Below are 19,588 nucleotides of genomic sequence, written 5' to 3'. Positions count from 1 at the left end.
AGAACCCACGATCTCTGATCGCTCTTTCCACTGAGCCACAAAAATTCCCATTTTACAGATGAGGTAACCGCGGCGCCGCTAAGTGAACCGCGAGCTGGTCGTGGGCCGGGATCGTCTCTGTTTCCCAAGCTCTCGGTTCGGTATTCCGCGCCGGGGCACCGGGATACCCGGGTACAACCGGCAGGGTTAAGCCGCCGAGGTCGGCGGTGCCGGTTCCGGGAGCCGGGCCCTGCCTGGGTCTTCGGGCACCGCCCGCCCACCCGACCCTGGGGGAGTCACCGCAGCACCCCAGCTCCGACATAAAGGCCAGAAGAGGGTTCTGGCAGCCAAGGGGGCACCCGGAAAGGGAGGGTTCGAGCCAGGCCGCGGTTGGGGCGGAGGTCCCGGGCCTCCGGCTGGCTCGGGCCCGGTGGGGACGGCGCCCTTCCTCTGGGCCTGCTCGGCAGCCGGCCCCACCCCGGCGGGCCGTGCCCGGGCAGGGCCGGCCGGAGGCCGTCCTCCGCCGGCGAGGGGCGGGGGTGGCACCTGGCTCCGCAGGGGCGCCCCACCTGTGTTTATCCCGCGCCAGCTGGGGGGCAGGGATCCGTGTGGCTGAGGAGCAGGGTGTGGCTCCGGGCATGTGTGTCCATGCACGCTCTGAGGCATGTGCGTACCCGTACGACAGCGTGGAGCCCGACACACGCACGCGCGGCGGGTGTGTGCCTGCAGACCTTGGCCACTAGCTCTGAAGGCGGGGGGTCCTTGGTCCCCAGCCTTCCCTCTGCCCCCCACCCCGGGGGGTGACCGGGCTGGGAGCCGCGGTGGATGCTCCGTTGGGGTGAGGGTGGGGGCGGCCTCCTCTCCCGGTGGTACATGTGGCTGTTGCCAGATTAAGCTGGTTACCATGGCAACCTCCTCCCAGGCAGGATCGGGGACGGGCAGCCGGGGAGGGTACGGCAGCAGTCTGGAGCCACCGGGGAGGCCTCGGTCGTGGGGGGTGGGGTACGGCCGCTGCCCGCCCCCCCCAGCCCGACCGGGTGCCCACCCTAAGGGGAGACAGGGGAACCCCGAGCCCCAAACTCCCTAAGGCCCGATACCCCCCCGACACCCCTCTTCGGCTTGGAAGGCCCAGAGGGAGATTGCCGGGGCTCCACACGTGTCCCTCTCCCTGACCTGGGGGAACACCAGATTGGGCCTTGTGCGTGTGTGTAAGGGGCTGGGGGCAGGCGGGATCTCCCGGCGGGGCCTAGACCCGGGGCCTCTCTTTTGTGAACCAGTTACTAGGGCAACCGAGAGAAATGGGATCTGACCGTGGGGACGGGAGGCGGGGAAGACCTGCCCACCCCTGCCCACAGCCCGGGGCCACCCCCGTCGCTCCCAGGGGCTGGACCGGAGCAGATGGCACCAGAGATGGCACGGAGGGAGGCTGGGGGGTGGGGGAAACAAGCAGAAGGGGGGAGGACCGTGTCCCAGCCGGGTTGGGGACGGGGCCACCTGCTAGGTTTTGAAATGGGCGTCGGGTGCCCTCCCTGCAATTTAAAGATTTCCCGGGCACGTGTGCCCAGGTGTCAAGCTCCGCGCCCGGTGCCGGCCCCTGCCACCGATGCGGCGGGAAGGCGAGGCTCTGACTCCGGCGGGGTGGGGGCCTAGACTAAACCCCTTTCTCAGGGAAGAAAAGAGATTAAGTGCTTAATACGGAGCCCCTCGCACAGTTAGCGCGCGATAAATACGACTGAACGATCGCATGACGGACCAGGCACGACATGACTGCACTTTTAAATCCCTCCCCTTTGCTGGGACAGTCTCCCAGCACCTGCCCCGCTCCCCCAACCCTCCCACTGCACGGGCCAGCAGGAAAGGGGCTGGTGGGGGGGGCGTGTCAGGCCTCCCGGGCAGAGCGCCCTGTTCACTGGGCACAAGAGAGAGGCGGGAACCGAGCTACCGTCTAAAAGTTTATTGTCTCTGACCAGTCACACCCACCCTGACATGCACGTCACCCTGGTCCGCTGCGGGGGGGGGGGGGGGCGACCCACCTAGAGCACACGGTGCGGACTGGAAGGGTGGGCGCCTCTGGGCACGGTGCCAGTGGCCAATGATGGGACCGGCCAAGGGCTTTAAGGCAGGCAGAGGTTCTGCCGCAGGAGGGTTGGGAGAGGTCTCGGCCCACATCTGGATCCAGAGGGTCACGTGGGGCTCGAGGGCAGAGCCGCGGAGGTGCCGGTTGGGCTCCGCCGACCTGGCTCTGCTCAGCCTCGGCCCCGAGACCCACGGCTGGAGGGGACCCGCAGGACGGGGCAGGCCGGCCGCGGCAGTGAGGCTCCGGGGCCCAGGTTGAGGAGGGCACATGCCTACCCCACCCCACCCCCCTCTGACACCCAAGAGAGGCCCCCCGGACCCATCTGGGTTTCTCTCTGCGCTTGAAGGCGGGGGCGGGGCCGGTGGGGCTGGGAGACCTGCCCGCTGCCTCAGGCAGCCTGCAAGAGCCATCATCTCCCCCCCCCCCGCCAAACCCCATCCCCGCCTCACAACAGATGGGGCCCTCCCGGCTCCCTCGGGGCCGACAATCCGCATCTTCAACTGAAGAGCACCCCTGCCCTGGGGGGGGTGCGGGGAGGAGGCGGGCACGCCCCCCTCCGCCCCCGCCCCCCACCTCCACTGAAAGCCTCTGAGGGCACGGGCACACGGGCAAGGAGCTGGCCAGAATCGGTTCACGTCAACAACAACAGAAACAAACAAAAGCTAAGAAAAAAAAGGGAGGGGAGAGAGGAGGTGGTGGTGGGAGGGAGTCGGACTGGTCACATTCATGCTTATCCTACATTGGAGAGGGGGAGGAGAAACACAGTGGGGCTGACTTTGGGAAACTCAGTGGGGCCGACTGGTTCCGTTTAGGACAGGAACGCGAACCTTGGGGATTCCGGCAAGGTTTTCATTGACCACTTGAGTGGGAAAGGGGCCTGGGAGGGAGGGAGGGAAGGGGTGCGAGGAGGAGGGAGGGGGCGGGCGGTCGGGGACGGCCCTTCCAGAAGTCCCTGGGCCAAGGCGGGGCCTCTCTCTCTCTCTCTCTCTCTCCAGGGTGCGAGCCGCCCGCTGCGTCCAGGGGTCCCAGGCAGACGTCCCTAGGCCAGCCTCTCTTCCTTGGGGCTCTGAGTCCTGTGGGTCTGGGGGCGGAGGCAGTCGATCAGAGGAGAGCAAAAGCCTCAACACGAACCCAGCTCCGGCAGCCAGCAGGGGCCAGGGGGTCTAGAGCGGGGGCGCTCCAGAGTGGAATTCTAGACCCCCAGGGGAGGGAACCTGTGGCCTTGGCCCTTTTGGCCCCCCACCCCCTCCCCGCTCCCTCTCCCACTTTCCTCCCGCTGGCTGGGGGTCCTGGAGGAAGCCATGCTGTTCCGGGTGGAGCGGGGCAGGCCCCCCTCCCAGTGTCTCCCCCCCTCCCCGGCCTCACCCGTCCCCGCTCAAATGGCCTTCGGGCACCAAGGGACGGACTCTCCCAGACCCCTGCCCGCTAGCCTCGCGAGCCTGAGGGTGGCGAGGGGCAGCAGATGGGCCGACGGCCGGCTGGGGACTTACTTTTTTTTGAGGTTTTAGATTAAAGTATTTAGAAACTCAAATTAACTGGAAGCCCTGCTTACCACCTGAAACGAGAAGCTGCAGTTTGGTATCGGCTCAGACCGGGTCAGACGCGCGCCCGAGGGGAGCGGCGGGGGAGGTGGGGAGGAGGGGGATCGGTCTGGGATGCTGGCGATGGGGGAGGGGGGCGGCTGGGACGCAGACCCCAGGGTGGGGTGGGGGGGCCGTACCTCGGGGGGCGGAGGCTTGATGGTGACGGGCTGGGAGGTCCTCCGGGGGGGCGAGGGTTTGGGCTGCACCTGCTGCTGGACGGGGTTGTAGTAGGTGACGCCTCCGTACACCTGCGCCTGAGCCTGGGGGAGACCGGCCGGACGGGAGTCAGCCGGACCGGAGCCACGTCCCCTCCCCCAACCCCCTCCGGCCCCCTCCCGACCCCACCCGCCCCCCTCGGGTCCCTCACCTCGCCGCCTTCGGGCCGGGAAGCTCGGACCTGGCCCCGGCGCCGATCCCCGGGGGACGGGACTTGGGATTGCCGCCAGACCTTCGGTCCGGTCCGGAGACAGAGAATTTCGCTCGCCTCGAGGCGGGGCCCGGGGCCTCCCCTCTCCCCGCCCGCCTCCCTCTGCGCGGATCAAACCGCTCGGGCGAACTCCCGTCCAGCTGCAGAGGCCTCGACTGCCACGGAGCTGACCCTCTGGGGCCACTCTCTCCCCGGCCAGAAGGGACTCCAAAGACGTGGAGCGTGGGGAAGCTGCTACCTTCCCCCAACCCCCCGCCCCGGGCCAGAGTCATCCAGATGCTCCAGGGCAGCTCTCCACCCACACGTGCGTATTCCCGGGTATCTCCCGGCAAACCAAAGGTGTAGAAATAAGACATCCCCGAGCAGCGTGTCCGTGCCCTCCTGCCGAGGACTCTGTTGCCAAGGTTGGCACCGGGATGCCCGGAGGAACCATTTTCTGGTTGCCCGCACGGAGCCCCGTTCGACACCTTGAAGGCTCCCCTCTCCATCCGATTCGTCCCCCGTGACCCAGTACGGACGATCCAGCACCCCTGATTCTGCCCTCGGTCCCCATCTCTTCCCCCAGTGACCCAACGGGGACCGTCGTCAACCCTAACCATCTGACACTCCAAATGCTTCCCCTCTCCACCCTGACGCCCCCAAGGATCCAGCGCAGATCCAACTAATCTCTCGACTCCGTCTTTCCCCTGTGGGAACCCCGCACGGACCTCTCAACCATCAACCTCTTGAATCTACTGTGATTCCTGGTTACCCGACATTTCCTGGGATAGAATTCCCCACGCTCCCCCCGTCTTCCACCGGGTACCGGGGCACTGTTTCCCACCGTTCGCCCTGAACTTGTTCCACTTCTCATGCCAGTGGTGCCCCTCACCCCAACAATTCTGGGCTGGCCCTGCCCACTTCCCTTCCCTACACTCCTGTCCCCACCTGCACCACCCTCTGTGACTTTGTAACCCACCACCGGTCCCTCTGTAATCTACAGTCCAGGTCCTGCACCGCACCACCCATGCCTCTGGAACCTAGAGTCTTGCCTCGGGTCCCGCACCACCCCGTGCCTCTGAAACCCGCACTCCTCTCCCCTCCGCGCCTCTGTAACCTGCAGTCCTGTCCCCTGGATGCTGTCTGCTCAGCCAGCCTCCCCGCAGAGCGCCCCGGACCGTCCGGGATGCCATCACTCCACCCCTGAGCATCTGGATCCCGCTGCCCGGCCTCAGCTGTGTCTCGCCCTCCTACTCCGGGAGGTGCCCGGTGTGCCTGCCCTCCGTCACCCCGAGGAGGGGAAAGCCGCCCGCCGCCCGGAGGGGCGGCTCTAGGGGGCTGGTTGGGTTTCTGCCCAAGCGGTGACTCCGAGGAGGGGTCCCGGCCTCGGTGCGGATGGGAGCCGGGGCCGCACTTCCCAACTTACAACCCAGGGGTGGCCCGCAGGCAGGGGGGCGCCTGCTGGGGGGCGGTTAGTCAGCCTCTTACCTGGGTGTTGGAATACAAATGCGGGGGCGGTGGCGGGGGCAGGGCCCCTGCTGGGTAGGGGTAGTTGGGACTGCCGAAATTCATGACACCCGGAGCAGAGAAGTAGGTGGGAGCGAGCAGTGGCTGTGGAGGTGGCTGCCCCGGGGACATGGACACCGGTGGGGGGTACAGGCCCGGGTTGGGCAGGGGCGCTGGCGTCTGGTGGGGGTGTAAACCTGGGAAGGGAGAGATGAAGCGTCAGTGCCGGGTTCCGGCCCGCAGGGGAAAACGGTGCTTCTTGCCAGGGGCCACTGGGTCGGGGCACAGAACTGCCCCGATGACGACGACGGTGGTATTTGTCAAGCGCTGGGCTGGATACAAGTTAATCAGGATGGACACGGTCCCTGTCCCTCATGGGGTTCATTCATTTAATCATATTTATTGAGCGCTTGTGGGCCGAGCGCTGCACTAAGCGCTTGGGAGAGTATAATGCAAAAATACACAGACACCTTTCCTGCCCTCAATACACGGTCTAGAAGGAGACTAAGTCAAAGTCTAAGGAGTCGCAGTCTAAGGAGGGAGAACAGGTACTGAAGCTCCCTCTCCCCTCCACATCACTCTCACTCACTCTGCTCTACCCCACTACCCGCCCCAAAGCACTTCTGTGTGTGTGTATAGTACATATTTATAATTCTATTAATTTTATTAATGGTGTGTGCATAGCTATAATTCTATTTACTTATATTGTTGCTATTGATGCCTGTTTGTTTTAATGCCAGTCTCCCCCCTTCTAGACTGTGAGCCTGTTGTGGGCAGGGACTGTCTCCATTTGTTGCTGAATTGCACTTTCTAAGCGCTTAGTACAGTGCTCTGCACACAGTACGCGCTCAATAAATACGACTGATCACTTAGGTACATATCTGCAATTTAGGGATTTGTAATGTCTGTCCCTGCCACCCCCCAGAATGTAGGCTCACTAGGCAGGGAATGTCTCTGATACACTGTCATACTGTACTGTCCCAAACACTCAGTACAGTGCTCCGTGCACAGTAAAGGTAAAATAAATACGATCGACCGACCGACTCCATTTTAACATTCGAGGAAAAGGAGGCACGGAGAAGTCAAGTGACTTCACTTCCACGGTCCCACGGCAGCCAAATGGCAGGACCGGGATTAGAACCCAGGCCCTCTGCCTCCCCGGGGGCCGTGCTCTTTCCACTAGGCCACATTGCCGCCTTGCAGACAGACAGTAGGAGGAGGAGGTGCGAGCCCTGAGGGGAGCTGAAACTCCCCGGGGGCACAAGGGGGTGGAGCAGGAAGGACCCAACTGCCCTTCCAAAGATGGGAAAGGAGTGTAGGCGCAAACGACCATGTAAGCAATTAAGGAGATAAATGAAGTGGATAATAAACCAACATCAATTCCCCGGCTAAAGGAGCCAGCTGATGGGATGGCATGACCAGGGAGACGGACATTAGGAAAAACTTCCAGGAGGAAGATTTCAAGGAGAGACACATCAAATCAGTGATATTTATTGAGCGCTTGCTGTGAGCAGAACACTGTTCTAAGCGCTTGGGAGAGCCCAATGCGGCGGAGTAGGTAACCGTTCTCGGCCTGTAAGGAACACACGGCCTAGACCTGGTGTGGCAGATTTGAAGGAGGTTGGTCCAGGCAGAGGGAGAGGTGTGAACAAGGTTGGATTGGGGGGGGGGGGGGGGGGGGGGGGTGTCACTCGGGAAACTCAAGGGGCAGTTGTGAGGAGTAGAGTCAGCGCTGGGCCAAAGCCAGATAAGGAGGGGAGCTGAGGAACCCCAAAACCCAGGCGAGGCGAGGCTGTTGGAAGGAAAGAGAATGGGGGAGCCACGGGGAGGGGGATTTGAGGGAGGAGAAGGAGGGGTTATAGTTGACTTTAATGTCTGTCTCCCCCGTAGACTCTCGGCAGGGAATCCCACCTACCAGCTCTGTGCAACTGTACTTTCCCAAGCGTTCGATGCTCTGCACACAGTAAATACCATTGATTGATTGACCGAGGGCAGACAAGCACACTGGGAAGAGGGCACGTGCAGGGGTAGGGAGGAGATGCTGGAGACGGGTGAGGAGCTGCAGGGGCCGGGGGGTCGGGGGGTTTACCTGGGTGAGGGAGGTGCATCTCTGGCTGCACAAGCATGCCTTGTGGGGGCAGAGGGGTGGGGCTGTCACTGTGGGTGTAGATTGGTCCCTGGAACTGCACTGCAAGACACAACGGGGAGGACGGGACGTTCCTGTCTCGGCCAGGGGGCTCACCTGGAGGGCTCCGGGGAAGAGGAGGCACACCCGCCCACCAACGGCCTCCCCCAGAGCCCCCAGAAGCCTTCCGGGAGGCGTCCTCGGATGCCACCTGCCCAGCGCAACTCACGTGGGTCGTAATAATGCCCTTCCATGATGCTGATGTGCACGGGGGGCGCGGGGGGCTCCGGCACGGGCCTCTGGCGCTGGGAGGAGTAGCGTTTGGCTCGGCTGCCCTGGACGCCCTGAAAGCCGGGACGGAGCCGTGAGGTCCCAGTCCCCTTCGTAAGCCCCCTCCCCGTCCCCTATACGCTCCCCCCCGTTCCGACCCCCGGGGAGGAAGCTGAGGGAACCCTATGGCCAAGAGTCCACCTGTGGCCTGGACGAGGGGAGTCAGCCCGCCCCCCCGACTGTCCCCCCCCCAGGCCCCCTTACCATCTCTTCCATCCGGTTAAACTGAGGCGGCGGTGGAGGTGGGGGCTGGGGGGCACCGGCTCCCACGTGCACGTGGCTGGGAATTCCTGTGACACACAGAGGGGCCCGGCCATCACTGCAGGGGCACATGCTCCTGGGAGCTTCATGTGAGAGGCAGGGACTGTATCCGACCTGCCTTATATCTACCCCAGCGTTTAGAATAGTGCCTGACACACAGCATTTAATACCATTTAACACCCCCCTAAAGAAAAAAACCACCACACAGGCTTCGGACCAGCCTGGGAAGCCCGAGACCTGGAAGCAACTGTCCCTCCCATGCAGTGTAGGTGTACATCACTCAGATCTCTACCTTCCCCACAGGCCCTGTGACCGCTCTTCACTCCACATTGAAGGTATTCAGGCCTGGGGATTGGGGAACAATTGTTCAGGGATGATAATTAGGGTGATAATAATAAGGATCACTGGGGTATTTGCTCAGGGCTTACTCGAGGCCAAACACGCCAGGCGAGACACAAGACAGTCAGTTCGGACACAAGTCGTTGTCCCACTCGGGGCTCACCATCAAAGCAGGAGGGAGAACAGGTATTTCATCTTCATTTTACAGATGAGGAAATGGAGGCCCAGAGAAGTGACTTGCCCAAGGTCACACAGCGGGCCAGTGGAGCAACCGGGATTAGAACCCAGGTCCTCTGGCTCCCAGGCCCGGGCTCTTTCCACTAGGCCCACGGGGATGGGCCGGACTGGGCCCTTGCTCCAAGCCCCAGCCCAAGCCAATGTGGCCGAGCGAGGCCGGGGCAAGCTGAGGGCTAATAGGAAACGGATGTGATTAGGGCAGAGGAAGAAGGCAGCGTGGCCCCGAGGAAGGATCGGGCGACTGAGCGTTAGACCCGGGTTCTCCTTTCAGCTTTCCTACTGGCCTCCAGCGTGCCCTCGGACGAGCCTCCTAAGTCGTTTACTAGGAGGTGGCGGGAGGAAGCGGGGGGAAGCACCTGCCTCCGTTCTAAAGGGCCCCAGTGACATCAATCACATCGGCGGCTGCTGCCGCAGCGGGCGGCCAGGCAGGCTCCCCCGGGGCCGGCCCAGCGGCCCGAGGCAGGGGATGGGCCACCACGGATCGCCGACGGCCCTTGGGGCAGGGGTAGGTGCCCCCGGCCACCCCGAGCATCCGGCTCCAACCAGCGGCGGAAGCTGGAAGACCCGGGGCTCATCTCTCCTCCTCCTCCTCCTCTGGGGTGGTCTTCCCCGCAGGAGAGGGAGCTCCCGGGTGGCAGAGGAGGGAGAAGGGATCCGGGAAGGCCCGGCGGCAGGGATCTTTTCCAGGGAGGAAAGCCTTGGCCATCTCCTCCCTCCCAGGAGGAGGAAATCCCATCCTCCCGTGGCCGGGGGCCCATAGCTTCGGGGCCGGCTTGCCCGAGGCTTCAGCCCTCGCAGGAGACTCACCCTTGTGTGGGTCGACCGCCCCGTCCCCCACCGGCCCCAGGTCAAGCACAAGGAGCCCCGAGGGGTCCTGTGCGTGCCAGGCGCCGCCCCCCACCCCCACCCCGGAATCGCCAGGCACTCACCCCGCAGCTCCCGGGGCTGGAGGAAATGGGACTGCCCGGGGCTCCAGCTTGGCTCTGTCAGGTTCATCTGGCTCACGTCCTGCTCCAGCCCCGCCAGGCCCGGCTCCGCAGGGGGCTCCCAGCTCCCGGCCTTTGCTGGGGGAGGGGGGCTGGACCCGGGGCCGGAGGGCCGGGGGGCCGGGGGGCCGGGCCCTGGCCCTCGGGGGGAGGAGGCGCCTCATCCCCCGGCTTGCTCTGGTCTCCCGCCTTCGTCCGGGTCCTCCTCGCCCGCGAGTACGACTTCTTCTCGACGGGCCTGTCGGGGGGCGGCGGCGGCGCCGGGTCGGGTGCGGGGGGCTGCTCCGGAGCCCCCGCCTCCTCCTCCTCCCTCCGGGGGCCGCCGGATACGCGGGCGGCCTCGGCCTCGACCTCGGGGGACGGCTCCCTGGCCGGGAACGCGTCCGCGCGCCGCGTGCGGTAGCCGTTCTCGTGGGCGGCCGGGTCCCCGGGGCGCGTGCCCAGGTGCCCGCCGGCCTCCGTGGGCCTCGGGCCACCGCGGCCCTCCTTGGAGCCGGCCGGCCGGAGGTGGGCCCTGGGCAGGGGCGTGCGGCCCGTGCCCGCTGCGCTGCGGTTGATGAACGTCCGAGGGGGTGGCGGGGGGCCCCCGGGGCCCTGGTGGTAGCGTGGGGGCTTGTTGGGCCGCTCGCCGCTCCAGTGGGGCTCCCGCTGCGGGGGACTGCCGAACCTGGGGGAGACGGGGAGAGCCGGCGCTCAGCGCACGGAGTCGGCGCGGGGTGGTCCGGCCGCCGCAGAATGGCAGAGGCCACCGGAGGTACCCGGCCCCGCTCGCTCGCTCACCTGGGCTTGCGCCTCCGGCGGGGCCTCACGGCGTCGGGGTCGTGGGCGGAGCGGATGTCGTAGCCATAAAGGGCGATGAGCTCCTGTCGCGACTTGGGCGCCTGCTCATCCTCCCGGAACTTGTCGTGCTCCCAGCGGCCCTCGTCCTTCCACAGCTTCCGCTGCCGCCCCTTGGGCCTGGGCCGTGACAGGAAGGGGCTGCTCGCGGCGGTGGGGAGGGACATCCCCAGGACCCGCCGGCGCCCACCCACAGGGCCACCCACTTTTCCAGGTCGGCGCCGGCGTGAGCTCCCCCGATCTCCTCCCGTCCCCGCGCCCTCGTCCTCCTCAGCTGTCTGCTTTCAAAACTGCCCCCTCCCTTCATCTTCTGAAGACACTTGGGCCCACTTTCCTCCCCTCTCTGAATGGCACCTTCACCCACCCACTCTCTAAAGGCTCTTTCCCCTCTACCCTCAAAAACACTAGCATCTCATCTGCCCTCCACGACCCTCCAGCCCTCACCCTCTTCCTATTCCTAGCTAAACGTCACAGCTTCCACTTCTTCACTGCCAGCTTCCTTCTCTCTCATCCAGTTTCCGCCCTCTCGGAGGTCCCGGATGACTTCCTTCTGGCCAAATCTAACAGACCGTCCACTCTCCCGATCCTCCTCGGCCTCTCGGCGGCCCCTGACACCGTGGACCGCTTCCTTCTCCTAGAAGCCTTGGTCTCCCCTCCGACTTCTCCTCCCACCTCTCTGCTTGACCCTTCTCGATCTCTTTCGCCGGCCCTTCCTCTGCCTCCCACCGCCCCCAATGTGAGTAGAGGGTCCCTCAAGGCTCACTTCTGGGCCTCCTCCTCTTCTCATTCTAAGCTCACTCCTTCGGCGAATTCACCCATTCTCAATCTCACTCCATCGCATACAAGCCCGGTGCTGTCCCGGTGATAGGGCTACCACCATCTCCACAAGGATGTTCCCAAATCGAACTGGCTAGTCCTGACCGCTCTCCTGCTCTGTACTCTTTCATCTCTTCCTGCCTCCAGGATGTCCCCTGCCATCAGCCTCCTCGCTGGTTATAATTGTGGTATTTATTAAGTGCTCACCATGTGCTGAGCACTAGGGTAGATATGAAATAAGCCTAACAACCCCAGTTCCCATCCCACACGGGGCTCACAGTCTAAGGGGGAAGAACAGGTATCTTATGCGTAGATCTGTTTTCTCAACCTGCAGTGCCTCCCACACTTCAAAGGTTCACATTCTCTCATCCACACTCTCTCCTTCCGCCACCCTGGGCCTGTACGCTTCGTTCCTCTCCAACCAACCTATTCGCCAGATCTGTCTGTCGTCTCTCCCGCCACCAATCTCTTCTTGCTCACACCTTCCCCTCCGCCTGGCCCTCCCTCCCCCTACACCTCCTACAGACTATCCGTTTACCCGTCTTCGAAGCTCTTGTGAAATCACATCTCCTCTTCGACTCCCCTCTGACGCTTTAACACTTCCACCTCCCTAGCTTTAGACTCTACTACTTCCTCCCAGATGTAACTCATTTTTGTAAAATCCTTGACAGGCAGGGATCGGGTTTGCTCTATTGCACTCTCCCACGCGTTCAGTAAAGTGTTATACCAACAGCCCGCGCTCGCTGAATAGGTTGGTTTATATGACTGACGGTCCCACCCGGCCAGGGCGGCATCCGCATCCTCCCCTGCCCTCCCGAGAGGCTGCGCCCCAACCCCCACCCTTAAGCCGGCCTCACCTGACTTCTTCCTCCTGGGTCTGCCCGCGGAGATCGTGCTCGAAGAAAAGGCCTTTCCGCGGGATGTAAGCCGGATTCTTCCGGTCCTCGTCATCGTCCAGGTGCTTGGGGACCTTCTTGCCCGCTTTGTTCTCCACGGGCTCCGTGCTCTCCTGAGGGACAGGCGGGTGGGAGCCCTCATTCCGCCAGCCCAGGGCCGGGCCCGCCCCCGCCGGCTCCCTGGGGGATGGGGAAGGGCAAGGGGCCCCCCGCGGGCACGAACCTGTCCGTCCCCGCTCTGCCTCTCGCCCGTCACGGTGCCTTTCGATTCCGGCTCCTCCTCCCCCTTGTCATCTTTCGCCGAAGAATTGGCCGCCGCGTCGTTGGCTTCTGCCTTCAGCTCCACTTTGGAGCCTTCCTCCTCGCTGTATTCTCCCTCCTCCCCCTGAAGAGAAACCCCAGGTTGGCCGCTGGGTTGGGGCCCCCCGGCCCCCGAGACCCCAACCCTTCCGACCAGCTTAGGCACGGGAGCCCCCTGCTCGGGGTCACCCAGACCCAGCACTCGGTCCCTGAGGTTGGCGGGGCCGGGGGGAGAGACAGACACCCCCACCCCAACAAGAAGGCTCGTGGGCTCCCATTCCACTTCAGAAACGGAGGTGCCCCGGCACGGAGGCTCCCTGAAGGCAGGGCCAAAGGCCAGGTGAGATGATCCTTGGACAAGCCCCTGCTCCCTCAAGACTGTAAGCTCGTCCCTCTAGACGGTAAGCTCAACGTGGGCAGGGCATGTGTCTGTTATATTGTTCCAGTATGCTCTCCCAAATGCTTAGTACAGTGCTCTGCACACAGTGAGCGCTCAATAAATACGACTGACTGACGGCTTCCCGAACCAGTCTCTGTTCTGCCCACTTTCCCTGACCCTTTCATTCCTTATGCCCCACTGGCCCCCACAACCACCCTGCTCTGGATGGAGGCAATCTAGAGTCGTCCCCACCGCCATCGCTAGGAGGCCGGGCATTCGCTCTGACTGACCCCAAGCATGCTAAACCAGAATCAGTGTGAAATATACACAGACACAGACACACACACACGGTACTTGTTAAGCTACAAGCACTGTTCTAATCATTGGGGTAGACTACGAGTTAATCAAGTGGGATACTGCCCCCTCCCACACGGGGCCCACGGTCAAGTAGGCGGGAGAACGGGTATTAAACCCCATTTTACAGTTGAGGAAACTGAGGCCCCGAAGTTAAGTGACTTGCCCAAGTTCACGCAGCAGGCAAGTGGCAAAACCGGGACTTGAACACAGATCCTCTGGCTCCCAGGCCTGTGCTTCATCCACTAAAGCCACACTGCTGCCCCATGGGGTAACTCTCTTTTTGGATGTGTCTCCACATAAACGGATGACCAAATTGATTAAGTCACTGCTAAGTGCCAAATGCCAGGGAAGGGACCAGATATTTACTGAACCCTGAGTAGAAAAGGGATCTTCCCATTTTACAAATGGAGAACCTGAGGCACAGAGCAGTGACGTGCCTTGCCTAAGGTCACCCAGTAGGTAAGAGCTGGCTCCATTAGGCCCCAGTTACCCCTCTTTTCGGCTTTACTGCCTGGGCCCAGGATCTATAAACTGACAAGGGTTTCAGGAGCCAGGGAAAGGACTCGACTGAGGCTTGGGTGGGTCGTAGGCTGGGGTGGGAGGGGGTCCAAATTTCGGTGAGACTCAGCCAGATCGTGTTCAGTTCAGCCTCATCACTCCGGCCAGAGGGTCTTTTGAGACCCAGGTCAGGGGCAGACCTCTGTGTGAGGAAAGAGTTCTCTGGGAAGAGCCAGGCAAGGGGGACGGACATCTCCAAGGACCCAGAGAACAACAAATAACTCCCGGCCCCAGTCGCTCCCGTGAGACTGTCAGGCCGAAGTGCCCCAGGGCGGTCCCAAATCGCCAGTCGCCCAGCTCCGGCTGTGCCCTGGATGAAACTCCACAACCGGATCAAGGAGCCCGGTGAAGGCCGAGCAGCTGAACGAAGCCACCGGCCGGCACTTATGAGAGCGGGCAGGGAAGGTACCGAAAGGCACAACCGAGAAGCCGCCCTTATGGTCCTCTGGCAGCGGGGCTGACGGGCTTCCCAATCAAACTAGAAATTACCCTTACCCCTGCCCCTTCCCCTCGAAGGGAAAGCCGCAAGCCGGGAGGATTTGAGCCGCCAGGCCTGAGGCTCGGGATCTCGAGAGACGAGCCAGGCGCTCTAGGCCCAGCGGGATCTCAGGAAACCCCGATGGGCGGGAGGGCCGGCCGGATCTCAAAGCCACAGCCACGGCCGCCCACTTCCTCGTTGCCGACCCCGGTTCCCGCCCCCTAGCCCGCTCTCCCTACGGCCCCGAACAGAACCCTCACACTCACTTCCGAGTCCTCGGCACTTTCGTAGTCGGAGAGCACGGCTGAAAGGAGAGAGGAAAGAAACAGAGCTGCGGTCAACCAGGGAGAGAAAATGTCTGAACCTAGAAGACCTCCGCACGGCTTCCTTCTCTTCCCTCGGCAAACACTCGTTACCACCTAAAAATCCAAAGCCCCCCTCCCAGCCCCACGGCACATACGAAGATACTTATTTATATTAACATCCGTCTCTTCCCCTCTAGACTGTATGTTCACTGTGGGCAGGAAACGTGTCTGTTGTTTTACTGTACTCTCCCAAGCGCTCAGTACAGTGCTCTGCACACGGTAAGCGCTCAATAAATACAACTGAATGAACGAATGGAAGTCCCTTGGCTCAACCGACGCTGCAGTGTCTTTCTTATTCCCAGCCCACGGGGATTAGTTGGGTGGAGGGAAGGTGGGGAACTGATTGCCATCTCGTTACCCCTACCTGCACAACGACTGCCTTGGGAGGGCAAAGCTCAGGAAAGCCAGGTTGTTGGACTTGAGACTGGAAGCTCATTGAGGGCAGGGGATGTGTCTTATTATATTGTACTCTTCCAAGCACACAGTACAGTGCTCCGCACACGGTAAGCGCCCGATAGACGCAATTGACTGACTGGAGGTGAGAAGGGGGGAGAGAGGAAGGAAGAAGGGGCGGGGGGAGTGTGTCCCACCTTAGCCTGAGAAGAAAGAGCCGCGAATAGGCTACTCACCATCTCCCTCGATTCCATCCTCGCTCTCCTGCGGGGGAGGAGAGGATGTGGGTTAGCTCCTGGCTGGCGATTACCGTCCCTTCTTCCCTATCCTCTGTGTTTGTGGGGTTACCCCGCCGAGTTACGAGTTGCAACCCAAACACCCACTGAGGCAAGGGAGGGGAAGAACCTACTCCGAAGGGGTCCAGGGTGGCCGGGGCTCCCGCCCCTCCTCACTGGCCTGTAACATCCTCTTCTGGGTCGCCCTTACTTGCTCCCTTTGCTCTTCCCCTGTCTCCCAGCCCCACAGCACATTATATATCTATAATTTTATTTATTTGCGTTGATGTCTGTCCTCCCCGCAAGCCCCCGGGCTGTGAGCTCGCTGTGGGCAGGGACTGTCACTCTTTATTGTTGTACTGTACTTCTCCAAGCGATTAGTACAGGGCTCTTCACCCAGTAAGCGCTTAATAAATACAATTAAATGACTGAATGAATCCCCGGCCGGAGGGGAGGATGTTCAAGATGTCTGACCTCTGCCAACCCATCATATAGCATCGATGGAGCTCTTCCTGGGTGCAGAGCACTGTACTAAGCACTCGGGAAAGCACAAGACAAGAGGTTGGTGGACTTTGGAGTAAGGCCCCTTTTCCTCTGCTCCTCCTCTCCTACCCATTGCCTCGACTCTCTCCCTTCGCTGTACCCCCACAGCACTTGTGTACATATGGACATACTTATAATCCTATTTATTTATATTAATGATGTGGCTCCATCTATAATTCTATATATTGATGCCCGTCTCCCCGCTTCTAGACTGTGAGCCCATTGCGGACAAGGATCGTCTCTACCTGTTGCTAAATTGTACCTTCCAAGCGCTTAGTGTAGTGCTGCGCACAGAGTAGGTGCTCAATAAATAATAATGATAATGGTACTTGTTAAGCGCTTACTATGTGCCAAACACTGTTCTAAGCGGGGGGGAGATGCAAAGTAATCAGGTTGTCCCACGTGGGGCTCACAGCCTTAATCCCCACTTTACAGATCAGGTAATTGAGGCACGAAGAATAACAATAATAACGATGCCGGTATTCGTTAAGCACTTTCTATGGACCAAGCTCCGTTCTAAGCGCGGGGGTAGATACAAGGTCATCAGGTTGTTCCATGCTGGGCTCAAAGCCTTAATTCCCATTTTAGGGATGAGGGAACTGAGGCCCAGAGACGTGAAGTGACTGGCCCAAAATCACACGGCTAAGCGGCAGAGGCGGAAATAGAACCCGCGACCTCTGACTCCAAGCTCTGGTCACTAGGCCACGCTGCTTCTCCATAGGATCGAATACGATTTAATCGATTTGATTGAAAGCCGACTGAATGAAGCAGCGGCGTGGCTCAGTGGCTGGGGGCTCAGAGGTCATGCCTTCAAATCCCCGCTCCCTCGCGTGTCAGCTCTGTGACTTTGGGCAAGTCACTTCACTGGGCCTCAATGACCTCATCTGCAAAATGGGGGTGAAGACTGTGAGCCCCACGGGGGACCACCTCATCACCTTGTATCCCCTCCACAGTGCTTAGAACAGTGCTTGGCCCATAGTAAATGCTTAACAAATACCAGCATTATTATTATTCTCTGTGCCTCAGTTCCCTCATCTGTAGACGTGGCTCAGTGGAAAGAGCCCAGGCTTTGCAGTCAGAGGTCATGGGTTCGAATCCCAGCTCTGCCACTTGTCAGCTGTGTGACTGTGGGCAAGTCACTTCACTTCTCTGTGCCTCAGTTACCTCATCTGTAAAATGGGGATTAAGACTGTGAGCCCCACATGGGACAATCTGATTCCCCTGTGTCTACCCCAGCGCTTAGAACAGTGCTCTGCACATAGTAAGCGATTAACAAATACCAACATTATTATTATTATTAAAATGGGGATTAAGGCCGTGAGCCCCACGGGGGACAACCTGATCACCTTGTATCTCCCCGAGCACTTACAACAATGCTTGGCCCATAGTAAGTGCTAAACAAATACGAGCATTATTATTCCCTGTGCCTCAGTTCCCTCATCTGTCAAATGGGGATGAAGACTGTGAGCCCTACGGGGGACCACCTCATCACCTTGCATCCTCCCCAGCGCTTAGCCCAGTGCTGGGCCTACAGTAAGCGCTTAACAAATATGAGCATTATTATTATTATTATTGTTCTCTGGGCCTCAGTTCCCTCATCTGGAAAATGGGGATGGAGACGGTGAGCCCCACGGGGGGCCACCTGATCACCTTAGTGTCCTCCCCAGCGCTTAGCACAGTGCTTGGCCCACAATAAGCACTTAACAAATACCAGCATTCTTCTTCTCTGGGCCTCAGTTCCCTCATCTGCAAGATGGGGATGGAGACGGTGAGCCCCACGGGGGGCCACCCGATGACCCTGCATCCTCTCCAGCGCTTAGCACAGTGTTTGGCCCACAATAAGCACTTAACAAATACGAGCATCATTTTTATTATTCTTCCATGGGCCTCAGTTTCCTCATCTGCAAGATGGGGATGGAGACTGTGAGGCCCACGGGGGGCCACCTGATGACCCATGACCCTGCATCCTCTCCAGCGCTTAGCACAGTGCTTGGCCCACTGTAAGTGCTTAACAAATACGAGCCTTATTATTATTATTATTATTATTCTTCTCTGGGCCTCAGTTCCCTCATCTGCAAGATAGAGATGGAGACGGTGAGCCCCACGGGGGGCCACCTGATCACCTTGCGTCCTCCCCAGCGCTTAGTGCAGTGCTTGGCCCACAATAAGTGCTTAACAAATACATCATTATTATTATTATTATTGTTCTCTGGGCCTCAGTTCTCTCATCTGCACGATGGAGACGGTGAGCCCCACGGGGGGCCACCTGATCATCTTGCGTCCTCCCCAGCGCTTAGCGCAGTGCTTGGCCCACAATAAGCGCTTAACAAATACATTATTATTATTATTATTATTATTTTCTGGGCCTCAGTTCCCTCATCTGCAAGATGGGGATGGAGACGGCGAGCCCCACGGGGGGCCACCTGATCACCTTGAGTCCTCCCCAGCGCTTAGTGCAGTGCTTGGCCCACAATAAGTGCTTAACAAATACATTATTGTTATTATATTATTATTATTCTCTGGGCCTCAATTCCCTCATCTGCAAGATGGAGACGGTGAGCCCCACGGGGGGGGGGGGGGGGGGGCACCTGACGACCCTGCGTCCTCCCCAGCGTTTAGCGCAGTGCTTGGCCCACAATAAGCGCTTAACAAATACATTATTATTATTATTCTCTGGGCCTCAGTTCCCTCATCTGCAAGATGGGGGGGGGGGGGGTGTCACCCGATGACCCTGCGTCCTCCCCAGCGCTTAGCGCAGTGCTCGGCCCGCAGTAGGCGCTTCCCAAACGCGGCGGTGGTGGTGGTTGCGAGGGCGGGCCCCCCGGTGGTCGCTGCGTGTGGGGGTGTGGGGCGGACACTCACACACTCGGACTCGTCGTGGGGTCCGGTCCCTCCGCTGTCCGCCCGCCGGGCGTTGAGGGCCCCGGCGCGGCCGCCGCGCTGGGAGCCCGAGGAGCCGCCGCCCCCGCCGCCCCCGCCGCCGCCTCCTCCTCCGCCGCCTCCCCCGCCGCCTCCCCGGGCCGGAGAACCGCCGCTGTCGGTGCCCGACGCGCCCGACTCCTCGTCCTCCGTGTCCTGCGAGGCCCGTTGGCGCCGCCGGTCCGCCATCTTCCCTCCCGCCACACACCCCGCCTCCCCCGCGCGCCTCCCCTCCCGCGCCAGGGACGCCGGGAAACGGAAGTCCGGCGCCCGCGGACTACAACCCCCACACTGCCTTGCGCGCGGGGAGGGGGGGACAGGAGCGCCCTCCTCCTCCTCCTCCCCCACAGCTCTCGACGTCCCATAATAATAATGATGAGATTTGGTTAAGCGCTTACTAGGTGCCAAGCACTGTTCTAAGCGCCAGGGGGGCGGGGAAACGGAAGTCCAGCGCCCCGGGGGACTACAATCCCCACAGTGCCTTGCGCGGGGGGGGGCAGGCGTGCCCCCTCCTCCTCCTCCCCCCACACCTCTCGACGCCCCATAATAATAATGATGAGATTTGTTAAGCGCTTACTAAATGCCAAGCCCTATTCTAAGCGTCAGGGCTGCGGGGAAACGGAAGTCCAGAACCCCAGGGACT

General features: G+C 61.2%; 1 protein-coding gene across 1 annotated transcript; it reads right to left on the bottom strand.

Annotated features, from left to right (window-relative positions):
* Positions 1-1,918: 1,918 nt before the first annotated feature.
* CASC3 (CASC3 exon junction complex subunit) lies at positions 1,919-19,154 on the bottom strand. Its single transcript, XM_029075737.2, is given in 14 exon segments — positions 1,919-3,137; positions 3,777-3,899; positions 5,534-5,748; positions 7,641-7,739; positions 7,906-8,020; positions 8,211-8,296; positions 9,773-9,964; positions 9,967-10,496; positions 10,610-10,786; positions 12,340-12,491; positions 12,602-12,763; positions 14,717-14,754; positions 15,445-15,472; positions 18,889-19,154. Coding segments are annotated over 14 exon segments (2,205 nt in total). The 5' UTR covers positions 19,135-19,154; the 3' UTR covers positions 1,919-3,095.
* Between the last annotated feature and the right edge of the window lie 434 nt (positions 19,155-19,588).

This window comes from Ornithorhynchus anatinus, chromosome 11 (genome assembly GCF_004115215.2).
Source record: "Ornithorhynchus anatinus isolate Pmale09 chromosome 11, mOrnAna1.pri.v4, whole genome shotgun sequence".
In the NCBI taxonomy this organism is placed as follows: domain Eukaryota; kingdom Metazoa; phylum Chordata; class Mammalia; order Monotremata; family Ornithorhynchidae; genus Ornithorhynchus; species Ornithorhynchus anatinus.
Note: the sequence above shows the minus strand (reverse complement) of the source record. Positions and strands in the feature narration are given on the sequence as shown.